The sequence below is a fragment of the Chiloscyllium punctatum genome, unplaced genomic scaffold (genome assembly GCF_047496795.1).
Source record: "Chiloscyllium punctatum isolate Juve2018m unplaced genomic scaffold, sChiPun1.3 scaffold_265, whole genome shotgun sequence".
Taxonomy (NCBI): Eukaryota; Metazoa; Chordata; class Chondrichthyes; order Orectolobiformes; family Hemiscylliidae; genus Chiloscyllium; species Chiloscyllium punctatum.
In genome coordinates, this window is record NW_027309999.1 from 64,864 (window position 1) to 84,896 (window position 20,033).

Genomic DNA, 20,033 nt, shown 5'->3' on the forward strand with positions numbered 1-20,033 from the left:
AACGGACACAGGGCGGTGTGTGTACACAGTAACAGACACAGGGCGGTGAGTGTACACAGTAACGGACACAGGGCGGTGTGTGTACACAGTAACGGACACAGGGCGGTGAGTGTACACAGTAACGGACACAGGGCGGTGAGTGTACACAGTAACGGACACAGGGCGGTGAGTGTACACAGTAACGGACACAGGGCGGTGTGTGTACACAGTAACAGACACAGGGCGGTGTGTGTACACAGTAACGGACACAGGGCGGTGTGTGTACACAGTGACAGACACAGGGCAGTGTGTGTACACAGTGACAGACACAGGGCGGTGAGTGTACACAGTAACGTACACAGGGCGGTGTGTGTACACAGTAACAGACACAGGGCGGTGTGTGTATACAGTAACAGACACAGGGCGGTGTGTGTACACAGTAACAGATACTGGTTCGGTGTGTGTACACAGTAACAGACACAGGGCGGTGTGTGTACACAGTAACAGACACAGGGCGGTGTGTGTACACAGTAACAGACACAGGGCGGTGTGTGTACACAGTAACAGATACTGGTTCGGTGTGTGTACACAGTAACAGACACAGGGCGGTGTGTGTACACACTAACGTACACAGGGCGGTGTGTGTACACAGTAACGTACACAGGGCGGTGAGTGTACACAGTAACGGACACAGGGCGGTGTGTGTACTCAGTAACGGACACAGGGCGGTGTGTGTACACAGTAACGGACACAGGGCGGTGTGTGTACACAGTAACGGACACAGGGCGGTGAGTGTACACAGTAACGTACACAGGGCGGTGAGTGTACACAGTGACAGACACAGGGCGGTGTGTGTACACAGTAACGTACACAGGGCGGTGTATGTACACAGTAACAGACACAGGGCGGTGTGTGTACACAGTAACGGACACAGGGCGGTGTGTGTACACAGTAACGGACACAGGGCGGTGAGTGTACACAGTAACGGACACAGGGCGGTGTGTGTACTCAGTAACGGACACAGGGCGGTGTGTGTACACAGTAACGGACACAGGGCGGTGTGTGTACACAGTAACGGACACAGGGCGGTGAGTGTACACAGTAACGGACACAGGGCGGTGTGTGTACACAGTAACGGACACAGGGCGGTGTGTGTACACAGTAACGGACACAGGGCGGTGTGTGTACACAGTAACAGACACAGGGCGGTGTGTGTACACAGTAACAGATACTGGTTCGGTGTGTGTACACAGTAACAGACACAGGGCGGTGAGTGTACACAGTAACGGACACAGGGCGGTGTGTGTACACAGTAACAGACTCAGGGCGGTGTGTGTACACAGTAACGTACACAGGGCGGTGAGTGTACACAGTAACAGACACAGGGCGGTGTGTGTACACAGTAACAGACACAGGGCGGCGTATACACAGTAACAGATACTGGTTCGGTGTGTGTACACAGTAACGGACACAGGGCGGTGTGTGTACACAGTAACAGACACAGGGCGGTGAGTGTACACAGTAACGTACACAGGGCGGTGTGTGTACACAGTAACAGACACAAGGCGGTGAGTGTACACAGTAACAGACACAGGGCGGTGTGTGTACAGTAACAGACACAGGGCGGTGTGTGTACACAGTAACAGACACAGGGCGGTGTGTGTACACAGTAACAGATACTGGTTCGGTGTGTGTACACAGTAACGTACACAGGGCGGTGTGTGTACACAGTAACGGACACAGGGCGGTGTGTGTACACAGTAACAGACACAAGGCGGTGAGTGTACACAGTAACAGACACAGGGCGGTGTGTGTACACAGTAACGGACACAGGGCGGTGTGTGTACACAGTAACGGACACAGGGCGGTGTGTGTACACAGTAACGGATACTGGTTCGGTGTGTGTACACAGTAACAGACACAGGGCGGTGTGTGTACACAGTAACAGACACAGGGCGGTGTGTGTACACAGTAATGTACACAGGGCGGTGTGTGTACACAGTAACAGACACAGGGCGGTGTGTGTACACAGTAACAGACACAGGGCAGTGTGTGTACACAGTGACAGACACAGGGCGGTGAGTGTACACAGTAACGTACACAGGGCGGTGTGTGTACACAGTAACAGACACAGGGCGGTGTGTGTATACAGTAACAGACACAGGGCGGTGTGTGTACACAGTAACAGATACTGGTTCGGTGTGTGTACACAGTAACAGACACAGGGCGGTGAGTGTACACAGTAACGGACACAGGGCGGTGTGTGTATACAGTAACAGACACAGGGCGGTGTGTGTACACAGTAACAGATACTGGTTCGGTGTGTGTACACAGTAACAGACACAGGGCGGTGTGTGTACACAGTAACAGACACAGGGCGGTGTGTGTACACAGTAACGGACACAGGGCGGTGAGTGTACACAGTAACAGACACAGGGCGGTGTGTGTACACAGTAACGGACACAGGGCGGTGTGTGTACACAGTGACAGACACAGGGCGGTGAGTGTACACAGTAACGTACACAGGGCGGTGTGTGTACACAGTAACAGACACAGGGCGATGTGTGTATACAGTAACAGACACAGGGCGGTGTGTGTACACAGTAACAGATACTGGTTCGGTGTGTGTACACAGTAACAGACACAGGGCGGTGTGTGTACACAGTAACAGACACAGGGCGGTGTGTGTACACAGTAACAGACACAGGGCGGTGTGTGTACACAGTAACAGATACTGGTTTGGTGTGTGTACACAGTAACAGACACAGGGCGGTGTGTGTACACAGTAACAGACACAGGGCGGTGTGTGTACACAGTAACAGACACAGGGCGGTGTGTGTACACAGTAACAGATACTGGTTCGGTGTGTGTACACAGTAACAGACACAGGGCGGTGTGTGTACACAGTAACAGACACAGGGCGGTGAGTGTACACAGTAACGGACACAGGGCGGTGTGTGTACACAGTAACAGACACAGGGCGGTGTGTGTATACAGTAACAGACACAGGGCGGTGTGTGTACACAGTAACAGACACAGGGCGGTGAGTGTACACAGTAACGGACACAGGGCGGTGTGTGTACACAGTAACAGACACAGGGCGGTGTGTGTATACAGTAACAGACACAGGGCGGTGTGTGTACACAGTAACAGATACTGGTTCGGTGTGTGTACACAGTAACAGACACAGGGCGGTGTGTGTACACAGTAACAGACACAGGGCGGTGTGTGTACACAGTAACAGACACAGGGCGGTGTGTGTACACAGTAACAGATACTGGTTCGGTGTGTGTACACAGTAACAGACACAGGGCGGTGTGTGTACACAGTAACAGACACAGGGCGGTGTGTGTACACAGTAACAGACACAGGGCGGTGTGTGTACACAGTAACAGATACTGGTTCGGTGTGTGTACACAGTAACAGACACAGGGCGGTGTGTGTACACAGTAACAGACACAGGGCGGTGTGTGTACACAGTAACAGATACAGGGCGGTGTGTGTACACAGTAACAGACACAGGGCGGTGAGTGTACACAGTAACGGACACAGGGCGGTGTGTGTACACAGTAACAGACTCAGGGCGGTGTGTGTACACAGTAACGTACACAGGGCGGTGAGTGTACACAGTAACAGACACAGGGCGGTGTGTGTACACAGTAACAGACACAGGGCGGCGTATACACAGTAACAGATACTGGTTCGGTGTGTGTACACAGTAACGGACACAGGGCGGTGTGTGTACACAGTAACAGACACAGGGCGGTGAGTGTACACAGTAACGTACACAGGGCGGTGTGTGTACACAGTAACAGACACAAGGCGGTGAGTGTACACAGTAACAGACACAGGGCGGTGTGTGTACAGTAACAGACACAGGGCGGTGTGTGTACACAGTAACAGACACAGGGCGGTGTGTGTACACAGTAACAGATACTGGTTCGGTGTGTGTACACAGTAACGTACACAGGGCGGTGTGTGTACACAGTAACGGACACAGGGCGGTGTGTGTACACAGTAACAGACACAAGGCGGTGAGTGTACACAGTAACAGACACAGGGCGGTGTGTGTACACAGTAACGGACACAGGGCGGTGTGTGTACACAGTAACGGACACAGGGCGGTGTGTGTACACAGTAACGGATACTGGTTCGGTGTGTGTACACAGTAACAGACACAGGGCGGTGTGTGTACACAGTAACAGACACAGGGCGGTGTGTGTACACAGTAATGTACACAGGGCGGTGTGTGTACACAGTAACAGACACAGGGCGGTGTGTGTACACAGTAACAGACACAGGGCAGTGTGTGTACACAGTGACAGACACAGGGCGGTGAGTGTACACAGTAACGTACACAGGGCGGTGTGTGTACACAGTAACAGACACAGGGCGGTGTGTGTATACAGTAACAGACACAGGGCGGTGTGTGTACACAGTAACAGATACTGGTTCGGTGTGTGTACACAGTAACAGACACAGGGCGGTGAGTGTACACAGTAACGGACACAGGGCGGTGTGTGTATACAGTAACAGACACAGGGCGGTGTGTGTACACAGTAACAGATACTGGTTCGGTGTGTGTACACAGTAACAGACACAGGGCGGTGTGTGTACACAGTAACAGACACAGGGCGGTGTGTGTACACAGTAACGGACACAGGGCGGTGAGTGTACACAGTAACAGACACAGGGCGGTGTGTGTACACAGTAACGGACACAGGGCGGTGTGTGTACACAGTGACAGACACAGGGCGGTGAGTGTACACAGTAACGTACACAGGGCGGTGTGTGTACACAGTAACAGACACAGGGCGATGTGTGTATACAGTAACAGACACAGGGCGGTGTGTGTACACAGTAACAGATACTGGTTCGGTGTGTGTACACAGTAACAGACACAGGGCGGTGTGTGTACACAGTAACAGACACAGGGCGGTGTGTGTACACAGTAACAGACACAGGGCGGTGTGTGTACACAGTAACAGATACTGGTTTGGTGTGTGTACACAGTAACAGACACAGGGCGGTGTGTGTACACAGTAACAGACACAGGGCGGTGTGTGTACACAGTAACGGACACAGGGCGGTGAGTGTACACAGTAACAGATACTGGTTCGGTGTGTGTACACAGTAACAGACACAGGGCGGTGTGTGTACACAGTAACAGACACAGGGCGGTGAGTGTACACAGTAACGGACACAGGGCGGTGTGTGTACACAGTAACAGACACAGGGCGGTGTGTGTATACAGTAACAGACACAGGGCGGTGTGTGTACACAGTAACAGACACAGGGCGGTGAGTGTACACAGTAACGGACACAGGGCGGTGTGTGTACACAGTAACAGACACAGGGCGGTGTGTGTATACAGTAACAGACACAGGGCGGTGTGTGTACACAGTAACAGATACTGGTTCGGTGTGTGTACACAGTAACAGACACAGGGCGGTGTGTGTACACAGTAACAGACACAGGGCGGTGTGTGTACACAGTAACAGACACAGGGCGGTGTGTGTACACAGTAACAGATACTGGTTCGGTGTGTGTACACAGTAACAGACACAGGGCGGTGTGTGTACACAGTAACAGACACAGGGCGGTGTGTGTACACAGTAACAGACACAGGGCGGTGTGTGTACACAGTAACAGATACTGGTTCGGTGTGTGTACACAGTAACAGACACAGGGCGGTGTGTGTACACAGTAACAGACACAGGGCGGTGTGTGTACACAGTAACAGATACAGGGCGGTGTGTGTACACAGTAACAGACACAGGGCGGTGTGTGTACACAGTAACAGACACAGGGCGGTGTGTGTACACAGTAACGGACACAGGGCGGTGTGTGTACACAGTAACGGACACAGGGCGGTGAGTGTACACAGTAACGTACACAGGGCGGTGAGTGTACACAGTAACGGACACAGGGCGGTGTGTGTACTCAGTAACGGACACAGGGCGGTGTGTGTACACAGTAACGGACACAGGGCGGTGTGTGTACACAGTAACGGACACAGGGCGGTGAGTGTACACAGTAACGTACACAGGGCGGTGAGTGTACACAGTGACAGACACAGGGCGGTGTGTGTACACAGTAACGTACACAGGGCGGTGTATGTACACAGTAACAGACACAGGGCGGTGTGTGTACACAGTAACGGACACAGGGCGGTGAGTGTACACAGTAACGGACACAGGGCGGTGTGTGTACTCAGTAACGGACACAGGGCGGTGTGTGTACACAGTAACGGACACAGGGCGGTGTGTGTACACAGTAACAGACACAGGGCGGTGAGTGTACACAGTAACGTACACAGGGCGGTGAGTGTACACAGTGACAGACACAGGGCGGTGTGTGTACACAGTAACGTACACAGGGCGGTGAGTGTACACAATAACGGACACAGGGCGGTGTGTGTACACAGTAACGGACACAGGGCGGTGTGTGTACACAGTAACGGACACAGGGCGGTGTGTGTACACAGTAACAGACACAGGGCGGTGTGTGTACACAGTAACAGATACTGGTTCGGTGTGTGTACACAGTAACAGACACAGGGCGGTGAGTGTACACAGTAACGGACACAGGGCGGTGTGTGTACACAGTAACAGACACAGGCCGGTGTGTGTACACAGTAACGTACACAGGGCGGTGAGTGTACACAGTAACAGACACAGGGCGGTGTGTGTACACAGTAACGGACACAGGGCGGCGTATACACAGTAACAGATACTGGTTCGGTGTGTGTACACAGTAACGGACACAGGGCGGTGTGTGTACACAGTAACAGACACAGGGCGGTGAGTGTACACAGTAACGTACACAGGGCGGTGTGTGTACACAGTAACAGACACAAGGCGGTGAGTGTACACAGTAACAGACACAGGGCGGTGTGTGTACAGTAACAGACACAGGGCGGTGTGTGTACACAGTAACAGATACTGGTTCGGTGTGTGTACACAGTAACGTACACAGGGCGGTGTGTGTACACAGTAACGGACACAGGGCGGTGTGTGTACACAGTAACAGACACAAGGCGGTGAGTGTACACAGTAACAGACACAGGGCGGTGTGTGTACACAGTAACGGACACAGGGCGGTGTGTGTACACAGTAACGGATACTGGTTCGGTGTGTGTACACAGTAACAGACACAGGGCGGTGTGTGTACACAGTAACAGACACAGGGCGGTGTGTGTACACAGTAATGTACACAGGGCGGTGTGTGTACACAGTAACAGACACAGGGCGGTGTGTGTACACAGTAACAGACACAGGGCAGTGTGTGTACACAGTGACAGACACAGGGCGGTGAGTGTACACAGTAACGTACACAGGGCGGTGTGTGTACACAGTAACAGACACAGGGCGGTGTGTGTATACAGTAACAGACACAGGGCGGTGTGTGTACACAGTAACAGATACTGGTTCGGTGTGTGTACACAGTAACAGACACAGGGCGGTGTGTGTACACAGTAACAGACACAGGGCGGTGTGTGTACACAGTAACAGATACTGGTTCGGTGTGTGTACACAGTAACAGACACAGGGCGGTGTGTGTACACAGTAACAGACACAGGGCGGTGTGTGTACACAGTAACGGACACAGGGTGGTGTGTGTACACAGTAACGGACACAGGGCGGTGAGTGTACACAGTAACAGACACAGGGCGGTGTGTGTACACAGTAACGGACACAGGGCGGTGTGTGTACACAGTGACAGACACAGGGCGGTGAGTGTACACAGTAACGTACACAGGGCGGTGTGTGTACACAGTAACAGACACAGGGCGGTGTGTGTATACAGTAACAGACACAGGGCGGTGTGTGTACACAGTAACAGATACTGGTTCGGTGTGTGTACACAGTAACAGATACTGGTTCGGTGTGTGTACACAGTAACAGATACTGGTTCGGTGTGTGTACACAGTAACAGACACAGGGCGGTGAGTGTACACAGTAACAGACACAGGGCGGTGTGTGTACACAGTAACAGACACAGGGCGGTGTGTGTACACAGTAACAGATACTGGTTCGGTGTGTGTACACAGTAACAGACACAGGGCGGTGTGTGTACACAGTAACAGACACAGGGCGGTGTGTGTACACAGTAACGGACACAGGGCGGTGTGTGTACACAGTAACGGACACAGGGCGGTGTGTGTACACAGTAACAGACACAGGGCGGTGAGTGTACACAGTAACGGACACAGGGCGGTGTGTGTACACAGTAACGGACACAGGGCGGTGTGTGTACACAGTAACAGACACAGGGCGGTGAGTGTACACAGTAACGGACACAGGGCGGTGTGTGTACACAGTAACGGACACAGGGCGGTGAGTGTACACAGTAACGGACACAGGGCGGTGAGTGTACACAGTAACGGACACAGGGCGGTGTGTGTACACAGTAACAGACACAGGGCGGTGTGTGTACACAGTAACGGACACAGGGCGGTGTGTGTACACAGTAACGGACACAGGGCGGTGAGTGTACACAGTAACGGACACAGGGCGGTGTGTGTACAGTAACAGACACAGGGCGGTGTGTGTACACAGTAACAGATACTGGTTCGGTGTGTGTACACAGTAACGTACACAGGGCGGTGTGTGTACACAGTAACGGACACAGGGCGGTGTGTGTACACAGTAACAGACACAAGGCGGTGAGTGTACACAGTAACAGACACAGGGCGGTGTGTGTACACAGTAACGGACACAGGGCGGTGTGTGTACACAGTAACGGATACTGGTTCGGTGTGTGTACACAGTAACAGACACAGGGCGGTGTGTGTACACAGTAACAGACACAGGGCGGTGTGTGTACACAGTAATGTACACAGGGCGGTGTGTGTACACAGTAACAGACACAGGGCGGTGTGTGTACACAGTAACAGACACAGGGCAGTGTGTGTACACAGTGACAGACACAGGGCGGTGAGTGTACACAGTAACGTACACAGGGCGGTGTGTGTACACAGTAACAGACACAGGGCGGTGTGTGTATACAGTAACAGACACAGGGCGGTGTGTGTACACAGTAACAGATACTGGTTCGGTGTGTGTACACAGTAACAGACACAGGGCGGTGTGTGTACACAGTAACAGACACAGGGCGGTGTGTGTACACAGTAACAGATACTGGTTCGGTGTGTGTACACAGTAACAGACACAGGGCGGTGTGTGTACACAGTAACAGACACAGGGCGGTGTGTGTACACAGTAACGGACACAGGGTGGTGTGTGTACACAGTAACGGACACAGGGCGGTGAGTGTACACAGTAACAGACACAGGGCGGTGTGTGTACACAGTAACGGACACAGGGCGGTGTGTGTACACAGTGACAGACACAGGGCGGTGAGTGTACACAGTAACGGACACAGGGCGGTGTGTGTACACAGTGACAGACACAGGGCGGTGAGTGTACACAGTAACGTACACAGGGCGGTGTGTGTACACAGTAACAGACACAGGGCGGTGTGTGTATACAGTAACAGACACAGGGCGGTGTGTGTACACAGTAACAGATACTGGTTCGGTGTGTGTACACAGTAACAGACACAGGGCGGTGTGTGTACACAGTAACAGACACAGGGCGGTGTGTGTACACAGTAACAGATACTGGTTCGGTGTGTGTACACAGTAACAGACACAGGGCGGTGTGTGTACACAGTAACAGACACAGGGCGGTGTGTGTACACAGTAACGGACACAGGGCGGTGAGTGTACACAGTAACGGACACAGGGCGGTGTGTGTACACAGTAACAGACACAGGGCGGTGTGTGTACACAGTAACGGACACAGGGCGGTGTGTGTACACAGTAACGGACACAGGGCGGTGAGTGTACACAGTAACGGACACAGGGCGGTGTGTGTACACAGTAACGGACACAGGGCGGTGTGTGTACACAGTAACGGACACAGGGCGGTGAGTGTACACAGTAACGGACACAGGGCGGTGTGTGTACTCAGTAACGGACACAGGGCGGTGTGTGTACACAGTAACGGACACAGGGCGGTGAGTGTACACAGTAACGTACACAGGGCGGTGAGTGTACACAGTGACAGACACAGGGCGGTGTGTGTACACAGTAACGTACACAGGGCGGTGTATGTACACAGTAACAGACACAGGGCGGTGTGTGTACACAGTAACGGACACAGGGCGGTGTGTGTACACAGTAACGGACACAGGGCGGTGTGTGTACACAGTAACAGATACTGGTTCGGTGTGTGTACACAGTAACAGACACAGGGCGGTGTGTGTACACAGTAACATACACAGGGCGGTGTGTGTCCACAGTGACAGACACAGGGCGGTGTGTGTACACAGTAACAGACACAGGGCGGTGTGTGTACACAGTAACAGATACTGGTTCGGTGTGTGTACACAGTAACGTACACAGGGCGGTGTGTGTACACAGTAACGGACACAGGGCGGTGTGTGTACACAGTAACGGACACAGGGCGGTGTGTGTACACAGTAACAGACACAGGGCGGTGTGTGTACACAGTAACGGACACAGGGCGGTGTGTGTACACAGTAACAGATACTGGTTCGGTGTGTGTACACAGTAACAGACACAGGGCGGTGTATACACAGTGACAGACACAGGGCGGTGTGTACACAGTAACGGATACTGGTTCGGTGTACCTTGTACTTGTGTTGTTATCTGTTTGGTTTTGAAACATATGTTCACGAGTACTTGCAGTTCGTTCCTGTTTTCCGGACAATCCACATGTTTTAGCAGGATCTTATTGGGAGAGAACGTCATGCTGACCCTAACGTCCATCACCGGTCTTGATCTGTGTAGGATTTGCAGACATTTTCAGTTATCCTGTGGCCTTTGTCCCTTAGCCTGATTCCTGCCTGGTTGGTAGTGAGAATGAGGCCTACAGTCCTCTTCCTGACCCACACCTAGGCCTGTTCTACAGGCCCCAATTCTACTTGTGTCTTTTCTGGTCCAAACTGATCCTTGTTGTCAGCCCCTTGTCGTTAGTCTTTCTCCTACTCCAAACTGAGGCCTGTTTAGGCCCCATTTTGTTAATCCCTCTCCTACTCCAAACTGAGGCCTACTTTAGGCCCAATCCTGTTAATCCCTCTTCTACTCCAAACTGAGGCCTACTTTAGGCCCAATCCTGTTAATCCCTCTTCTACTCCAAACTGTGGCCTGTTTTAGGCCCCATTTTGTTAATCTCTCTCCTACTCCAAATTGTGGCCTGTTTTAGGCCCCTTTTTGTTAATCCCTCTTCTACTCCAAACTGAGGCCTGTTTTAGGCCCCATCTTGTTAATCCCTCTTCTACTCCAAACTGAGGCCTACTTTAGGCTCAATCCTGTTAATCCCTCTTCTATTCCAAACTGAGGCCTGTTTTAGGCCCCATCTGTTAATCTCTCTTCTACTCCAAACTGAGGCCTGTTTTAGGCCCAATCCTGTTAATCCCTCATCTACTCCAAACTGTGGCCTGTTTTAGGCCCCATCTTGTTAATCTCTCTCCTCCTCCAACATTAGGCCTGGTTTTTTTAGGCCCCATTTGTTTCATCTCTCTTCTGGTCCAAACTGGGGCCCGTTCTGCTCCGTAATTACTGGCCCAAACCGAGCCTGTTAATGAACTCCCCGATATCACGATGACCAATCCATCCTGGAGGCCTGTGACCAGCGGTGTTCCACAAGAGGGTCGAATCGGGGCCCACTTTTGTTTGTCATTTATGTAAATAATTAAATGAGAATATAGATGGCACGGTTAGGAAGTTTACAGATGGCACCACAATTGGTGGAACAGTGGGCGGTGAGGAAGGTTATCTCAGATGATAAAGCGATCCTGATCGATGGGGAAAGGAGCGATAGATGGAGTTTAGTAACAGTTAGACAATAGGTGCAGGAGTAGGCCATTCAGCCCATCTAGCCTGCACCACCATTCAATAGGATCACGGCTGATCATCCTTAATCAGTATCCCCTTCCTGCCTTATCTCCATAACCCTTGATTCCACGATCCTGGAGAGGTCTATCCAACTCTTTCTTAAATGAATCCAGAGACTGGGCCTCCACTGCCCTCTGGGTCAGAGCATTCCACACAGCCACCACTCTCTGGGTGAAGAAGTTTCTCCTCATCTCTGTCCTCAATGGTCCACCCCGTATTTTTTTGAGCTGTGTCCTCTGGTTCGGCCCTCGCCCCTCAGCGGAAACATGTTGTCCTGCCTCCAGAGTGTCCCAATCCTTTGAATAAATATAAGTCGCATTTTGGGAGAGCAAGCCAGGGCAAGATTTATATCGTTAAATATGGGACCCTGGATAAGTGTTGGAGAACAGAGAGACCTAGGGGTGCAGGTACCTAATTCTTTGAAGTTGCGTCACAGGTAGACGGGGCGGTGGGGGAAACGGGGGGGGGGGGGAAGAAGGCACGCTTACCTTCATTGCTTGAGTGTAGGAGTTGGTACGTGACGTTGAGGTTGTACGGGACGTTGGTGAGGAGTATTCTGGGATACCGTGTCTCGTCCCGCTCACCCTGTTATGGGAAGGAGCGGGAGAGGGTGCAAAAGACGTTCGCCGGGAATGGAAGGTCGTTGGGTTATAAATAAGGCAAGGAGATTCTTCTCTGGGGCATAGGAGGTTGAGGGGGGGGGGGGTGACCTGACCTCGATGACTATCAGAACCCTGGCTCTCCCAGTTACTTCTAACCTGCCAACTCTGAAACAGCTAAAAGACGAGAAGAAGGAGAAATAAAATGCAGATGTAGATCCAGTGGGACAGACTGGCATGGCCTGTCTCCTGGCAGAGGCAGAGAGAGAGATAAGCAATCCCTCTGTCCGTCCCCAGGTCACACTGAGGCCTTTCCACAGGCTCCAATCCCTCTGTCCCGTCCCCAGGTCACACTGAGGCTATTCCACAGGCTCCCAATCCCTCTGTCCCGTCCCCAGGTCACACTGAGGCCTGTTCCACAGGCCTCCAATCCCTCTGTCCCGTCCCCAGGTCACACTGAGGCCTATTCCACAGGCTCCAATCCCTCTGTCCCGTCCCCAGGTCACACTGAGGCCTATTCCACAGTCTCCAATCCCTCTGTCCCGTCCCCAGGTCACACTGAGGCCAATTCCACAGGCTCCAATCCCTCTGTCCCGTCCCCAGGTCACACTGAGGCCTATTCCACAGGGCTCCAATCCTCTGTCCCGTCCCCAGGTCACACTGAGGCCTATTCCACAGGCTCCAATCCCTCTGTCCCGTCCCCAGGTCACACTGAGGCCAATTCCACAGGCTCCAATCCCTCTGTCCCGTCCCCAGGTCACACTGAGGCTATTCCACAGGCTCCAATCCCTCTGTCCCGTACCCAGGTCACACTGAGGCCTATTCCACAGGCTCCAATCCCTCTGTCCCGTCCCAGGTCACACTGAGGCCTATTCCACAGGCTCCAATCCCTCTGTCCCGTCCCCAGGTCACACTGAGGCCTATTCCACAGGCTCCAATCCCTCTGTCCCGTCCCCAGGTCACACTGAGGCCTGTTCCACAGGCTCCAATCCCTCTGTCCCGTCCCCAGGTCACACTGAGGCCTGTTCCACAGGCTCCAATCCCTCTGTCCCGTCCCCAGGTCACACTGAGGCCTATTCCACAGGCTCCAATCCCTCTGTCCCGTACCCAGGTCACACTGAGGCCTATTCCACAGGCTCCAATCCCTCTGTCCCGTCCCCAGGCCACACTGAGGCCTATTCCACAGGCTCCAATCCCTCTGTCCCGTCCCCAGGCCACACTGAGGCCTATTCCACAGGCTCCAATCCCTCTGTCCCGTCCCCAGGTCACACTGAGGCCTATTCCACAGGCTCCAATCCCTCTGTCCCGTCCCCAGGTCACACTGAGGCCTATTCCACAGGCTCCAATCCCTCTGTCCCGTCCCCAGGTCACACTGAGGCCTATTCCACAGGCTCCAATCCCTCTGTCCCGTCCCCAGGTCACACTGAGGCCTATTCCACAGGCTCCAATCCCTCTGTCCCGTCCCCAGGTCACACTGAGGCCTATTCCACAGGCTCCAATCCCTCTGTCCCGTCCCCAGGCCACACTGAGGCCTGTTCCACAGGTACCTATTCTCTGGTCCTTTTGCAGTGGGAAGGCTGGAGTGAGGGGTGGAGGACGTCACTCACCTCAGAATGAAGACTTTGCCCTGTGCTCCCACGGTAATGTCTGTTAGCCCATCCCCACTGATATCCATTGCCCCATCTATGGCCTGCCCGAAGTATCGAAGGCCAGATCCAACTGCGCTCGACTCGATTCTCTGTTGGGAGTCGGGGGGGGGGGGGGATAGGAGGGGGAAACAAACAGGACATGACCATGAGTTAGTCCGGTCTCTGAGGGCGCACAGGAGGATCCCATGGCAGCTGAGGATGGCGAGTGACCGGCTAGTCTCAATCGTTAGGAGGAAGATGGAGGGAGGGGAGAAAGAGTTAGGGAGATGTAGGAAAGGGTGTGGGGACGGGGTGTGGGGGGGGGGGGAGGGAGGGGGGTGTGGGGAGGGGGTGTGTGGGGAGGGGGGTGTGGGGAGGGGGGGAGGGAGGGGGGTGTGGGGAGGGGAGGAGGGAGGGGGGTGTGGGGAGGGGGGTGTGGGGAGGGGGTGTGGGGAAGGATGAGGGAGAGGGGGTGTGGGGAGGAGGGAGGGGGGTGTGGGGAGGGGGGTGTGGGGAAGGGGGTGTGGGAGGGGGGTGTGGGGAAGGGAGGAGGGAGAGGGGGGTGTGGGGAGGGGGGTGTGGGGAAGGGAGGGGGGAGAGGGGGGTGTGGGGAGGGGGGTGTAGGGAAGGGAGGAGGGAGAGGGGGTGTGGGGGAGGAGGGAGGGGGGTGTGGGGAGGGGGGTGTGGGGAAGGGGGTGTGGGGAGGGGGGTGTGGGGAAGGGAGGAGGGAGAGGGGGGGTGTGGGGAGGGGGGTGTGGGGAAGGGGGTGTGGGGAGGGGGGTGTGGGGAAGGGAGGAGGGAGAGGGGGGTGTGGGGGAGAGGAGGGGGGAGGGGGGGTGTGGGAAGGGAGGAGGGAGAGGGGGGTGTGGGGAGGGGGGTGTGGGGAAGGGAGGGGGGAGGGGGGGTGTGGGGAAGGGAGAGGAGAGGGGGGTGTGGGGAGGGGGGTGTAGGGAAGGGAGGGGGGAGGGGGGGTGTGGGGAAGGGAGGAGGGAGAGGGGGGTGTGGGGAGGGGGGTGTGGGGAAGGGAGGGGGGAGAGGGGGGTGTGGGGAGGGGGGTTGTAGGGAAGGGAGGGGGGAGGGGGGGTGTGGGGAAGGGAGGGGGAGAGGGGGGTGTGGGGAGGGGAGGGGGGAGGGGGGGTGTGGGGAAGGGAGGGGGGAGAGGGGGGTGTGGGGAGGGGGGTGTGGGGAGGGGGGTGTGGGGAGGGGGGTGTGGGGAAGGGGGTGTGGGGAGGGGGGTGTGGGGAAGGGAGGAGGGAGAGGGGGGTGTGGGGAGGGGGTGTGGGGAAGGGAGGGGGAGGGGGGGTGTGGGGAAGGGAGGGGGGAGAGGGGGGTGTGGGAGGGGAGGGGGGAGGGGGGTGTGGGGAAGGGAGGGGGGAGGGGGGGTGTGGGGAAGGGAGGGGGGAGAGGGGGGTGTGGGGAGGGGAGGGGGGAGGGGGGGTGTGGGGAAGGGAGGGGGGAGAGGGGGGTGTGGGGAGGGGGGGTGTGGGGAAGGGAGGGGGGAGAGGGGGTGTGGGGGAGGAGGGAGGGGGGTGTGGGGAGGGGGGTGTGGGGAAGGGAGGGGGGAGGGGGGGGTGTGGGGAAGGGAGGGGGGAGAGGGGTGTGGGGGAGGAGGGAGGGGGGTGTGGGGAGGGGGGTGTGGGGAAGGGAGGGGGGAGGGGGGGTGTGGGGAAGGGAGGGGGGAGGGGGGGGTGTGGGGAAGGAGGGGGGAGGGGGGGGTGTGGGGAAGGAGGGGGGAGAGGGGGGTGTGGGGAGGGGGGTGTAGGGAAGGGAGGGGGGAGGGGGGGGTGTGGGGAGGGGGGTGTAGGGAAGGGAGGGGGGAGGGGGGGTGTGGGGAAGGGAGGAGGGAGAGGGGGGTTGTGGGGAGGGGGTGTGGGGAAGGAGGGGGGAGAGGGGGGTGTGGGGAGGGGGGGTGTGGGGAAAGGGAGGGGGGAGAGGGGGGTGTGGGGAAGGGAGGAGGGAGGGGGGGGTGTGGGGAAGGGAGGGGGGAGGGGGGGTGTGGGGAAGGGAGGGGGGAGGGGGGGTGTGGGGAAGGGAGGGGGGAGGGGGGGGTGTGGGGAAGGGAGGGGGGAGGGGGGGTGTGGGGAAGGGAGGAGGGAGAGGGGGGTGTGGGGAGGGGGGGTGTGGGGAAGGGAGGGGGGAGGGGGGGGTGTGGGGAAGGGAGGGGGGAGAGGGGGGGTGTGGGGAAGGGAGGGGGGAGGGGGGGGTGTGGGGAAGGGAGGGGGGAGGGGGGGTGTGGGGAGGGGGGTGTGGGGGAAGGGAGGGGGGAGGGGGGGTGTGGGGAAGGGAGGAGGGAGAGGGGGGTGTGGGGAGGGGGGTGTAGGGAAGGGAGGAGGGAGAGGGGGGTGTGGGGGAGGGGGGTGTAGGGAAGGGAGGAGGGAGAGGGGGGTGTGGGGGGGGAGTAGGGAGAGGGGGTGTGGGGAGGGGGGTGTGGGGGGGGAGGAGGAGAGGGGGGTGTGGGGGGGAGGAGGGAGGGGGGTGTGGGGAGGGGAGGAGGGAGAGGGGGGTGTGGAGGGGAGGAGGGAGAGGGGGGTGTGGGGGGAGGGAGGGAGAGGGGGTGTGGGGTGAGTGGGGAAGGAGGGGAGGGAGAGGGGGGTGTGGGGCGGGAGGAGGGAGGGGGGGTGTGGGGGGGAGGAGGGAGGGGGGTGTGGGGAGGGGAGGAGGGAGAGGGGGGTGTGGGAGGGGAGGAGGGAGAGGGGGGTGTGGGGGGGAGGAGGGAGAGGGGGGTGTGGGGAGGGGAGGAGGGAGAGGGGGGTGTGGGAGGGGAGGAGGGAGAGGGGGGTGTGGGGGGGTGTAGGGAGAGGGGGGTGTGGGGATGGGATGGGCCGGTGAGCTGAGGCTTGAGGCCTAGTGGTAAAGGCTGTTTTCGGGCCTCCTCTTTCCTTCCCTCCTCCGAGTGAGGCCTCAGGACGTCCCAAAACCCAGGACGAAATAAAAGGAAGTTAGCATAAAGGAAACAAGGTGATGGTGGGGGAGGGGAGGGAAGCAGATATTCTCAGAGCACATTGACCATAACTTCATCCAATCCTCAATCTCCCATCATCGGGGAACAATGGTAAAAGGTGATTTATCGTTATAGAGAGAGAGAGAGAGAGGCAGATACAGATAGAGACTGGGGAGAGAGAGAGACTGGGGGGAGAGAGAGAGAGACTGGGGGGAGAGAGAGAGAGACTGGGGTGTGAGAGAGAGAGAGAGACAGACAGAGGCAGACACAGATAGAGACTGGGGAGAGAGAGAGAGAGAGAGAGAGACTGGGGGGAGAGAGAGAGAGAGAGAGAGAGACTGGGGGAGAGAGAGACTGGGGGGAGAGAGAGAGAGAGAGACAGACAGAGGCAGACACAGATAGAGACTGGGGGAGAGAGAGAGAGAGAGACTGGGGGGAGAGAGAGAGAGAGAGACTGGGAGAGAGAGAGACTGGGGGGAGAGAGAGAGAGACTGGGGGGAGAGAGAGAGAGAGAGAGACTGGGGGGAGAGAGAGAGAGAGAGAGACTCGGGGGGAGAGAGAGAGAGAGAGACTCGGGGGGGGAGAGAGAGAGAGAGACTCGGGGGAGAGAGAGAGAGAGAGAGAGACTGGGGGGGAGAGAGAGAGAGACTGGGGGGGGAGAGAGAGAGAGAGACTCGGGGGGGAGAGAGAGAGAGAGACTGGGGGGGAGAGAGAGAGAGAGACTGGGGGGAGAGAGGGAGAGAGAGACTGGGGGGAGAGAGAGAGAGAGACTCGGGGGAGAGAGAGAGAGAGACTTGGGGGGAGAGAGAGAGACTGGGGGGGGAGAGAGAGAGAGAGAGACAGGGGGAGAGAGAGAGAGAGAGACGGTGGGAGAGAGAGAGAGACTGGGGGGGTAGAGAGAGAGAGAGAGAGAGAGACAGGGGGGAGAGAGAGAGAGAGACGGTGGGAGAGAGAGAGAGACTGGGGGGGGAGAGAGAGACGGAGACTTGGGGAGAGAGAGAGAGAGACGGGGGGAGAATGAGACGGGGGTGGAGAGAGAGACAGAGAGACGGGGGGAGAGAGAGAGAGAGAGACCGGGGGAGATAGAGAGAGAGAGAGAGACGGAGGGGAGAGAGAGAGAGATGGTGGGAGAGAGAGAGACTGGGGGGGAGAGAGAGAGAGAGACGGTGGGAGAGAGAGAGAGAGAGACTGGGGGGGTGAGAGAGAGAGAGACTGAGGTAGAGAGAGAGAGAGACTGGGGGATGAGAGGGTTGGGTAGGGAGAGAGGGTTGAAGGGTCGATGCCCGTTCTCACCTGGCTGGCTGTCTGTTTGATACGGTCCTTGGTACCGTGGTAGATATAGATGGCACCGCTGTGGGCATTCTCCAGGGGCGCTCCAATCGCCACATCTCGGTAACCATCCCCATTGAGGTCTGTCAGCTGTGCGATAGCGCTCCCAAATCTTCCCAGTGTCTGACCTGTCTGTCCCTGCAAGTGAGCCAACCTCTTTCAACGCACCCTGAGGGGAGAGAGAGAGAGAGAGAGAGAGAGCAGAGAGAGAGGGAGGGAGACAGAGAGAAGGAGAGAGGAGGCAGAGAGAGGGAGAGAGGAGGCAGAGAGAGAGAGGACGGTGGGAGACAGAGATGGAATGATGGAGTAGAGAGAGAGAGAGAGAAAGAGGAGTCAGAGAGAAGAGGGTAAAGATGGAGAGAGGAGGCAGGAGGAGGGGGAGAGGGAGAGGGAGAGAGAGGGGAGAGGGAGAGAGGAGGTGATAGGAAGAGAGGAGGCAGGGATCGCGAGGGGAGAGGGAGAGGGGGGTGGCAGGGGGAGAGAGAGAGAGAGAGAGGAGGTGGAAGGGAGAGAGAGAGGAGGCCAGGATAGAGAGGGGAGAGGGAGAGAGGGGTGGCGGGGGGGGGAGAGGAGGCGGGGGGTGTGGGGAGAGAGGGGAGCGGGAGAGTTGGGAGACAGAGACGGGGTTCCGGGGTAATGGTGGTGGTGGGGAAGGTGAGTGAGTGGTCAGCGTAGTGCTCGATCCCTGTCCTCCCCCCCCCTGCCCTGCCCTGCCCTGCCCTGCCATGCCGCTCTCCGGGAACATCCCTGGTGTAGGGACCGTCGGCTGTCCCTCCCCTCCATGAGGCTGGAACCCCATTGCCTGAGTCTGAGGAGAGGTTAGTGTCTGCTCAGGGACAGGCTGCAGGGCCCGGAGCAGCTCCTGCCTCCAATCGCATCCCTTCACTCGAGCACCCCAACTGCGGATTGATATAGCGCCTATAGCGTGTCGTGGGGGCTCAGCCAAGGAGTGAACATCCAGCACTGAGGCAGCGTGAAGCAGGGTCACAGGGATAGGGAGGGGGGTGTAGGGGGGTTACAGAGATCGGGAGGGGGGTGTAGGGGGGTTACAGAGATAGGGAGGGGGGTGTAGGGGGGTTACAGAGATAGGGAGGTGGTGTAGGGGGGTTACAGAGATAGGGAGGGGGTATAGGGGGTTACAGAGATAGGGAGGGGGTGTAGGGGGTTACAGAGATAGGAAGGGGGTGTAGGGGGGTTACAGAGATAGGAAGGGGGGTGTAGGGGGGTTACAGAGATAGGGAGGTGGTGTAGGGGGTTACAGAGATAGGGAGGGGGTATAGGGGGTTACAGAGATAGGGAGGGGGTGTAGGGGGTTACAGAGATAGGGAGGGGGTGTAGGGGGGTTACAGAGATAGGGAGGGGATGTAGGGGGGTTACAGGGATAGGGAGGGGGTGTAGGGGGGGTTACAGAGATAGGGAGGGGGGTGTAGGGGGTTACAGAGATAGGAGGGGTGTAGGGGGTTACAGAGATAGGGGAGGGGGTGTAGGGGGGTTACAGAGATAGGGAGGGGGGTGTAGGGGGGTTACAGAGATAGGGAGGTGGTGTAGGGGGTTACAGAGATAGGGAGGTGGTGTAGGGGGGTTACAGAGATAGGGAGGGGGTGTAGGGGGGTTACAGAGATAGGGAGGGG

At 56.9% G+C, this 20,033-nt stretch overlaps 1 protein-coding gene across 1 annotated transcript in view; it reads right to left on the minus strand.

The window, feature by feature from the left end:
- The window catches only part of LOC140472196 (integrin alpha-M-like), a 38,754-nt gene extending 20,191 nt beyond the window's left edge, over positions 1-18,563 (minus strand). The window contains exons 1-3 of the mRNA XM_072567469.1: positions 18,367-18,563; positions 14,112-14,242; positions 10,639-10,790 (exon numbers count right to left, since the gene is read on the minus strand). Coding sequence (XP_072423570.1) covers positions 10,639-10,790; positions 14,112-14,179 — 220 coding nt within the window. The 5' untranslated portion in view covers positions 14,180-14,242; positions 18,367-18,563. The remainder of the gene's footprint in view (positions 1-10,638; positions 10,791-14,111; positions 14,243-18,366) is intronic.
- Positions 18,564-20,033: the final 1,470 nt, after the last annotated feature.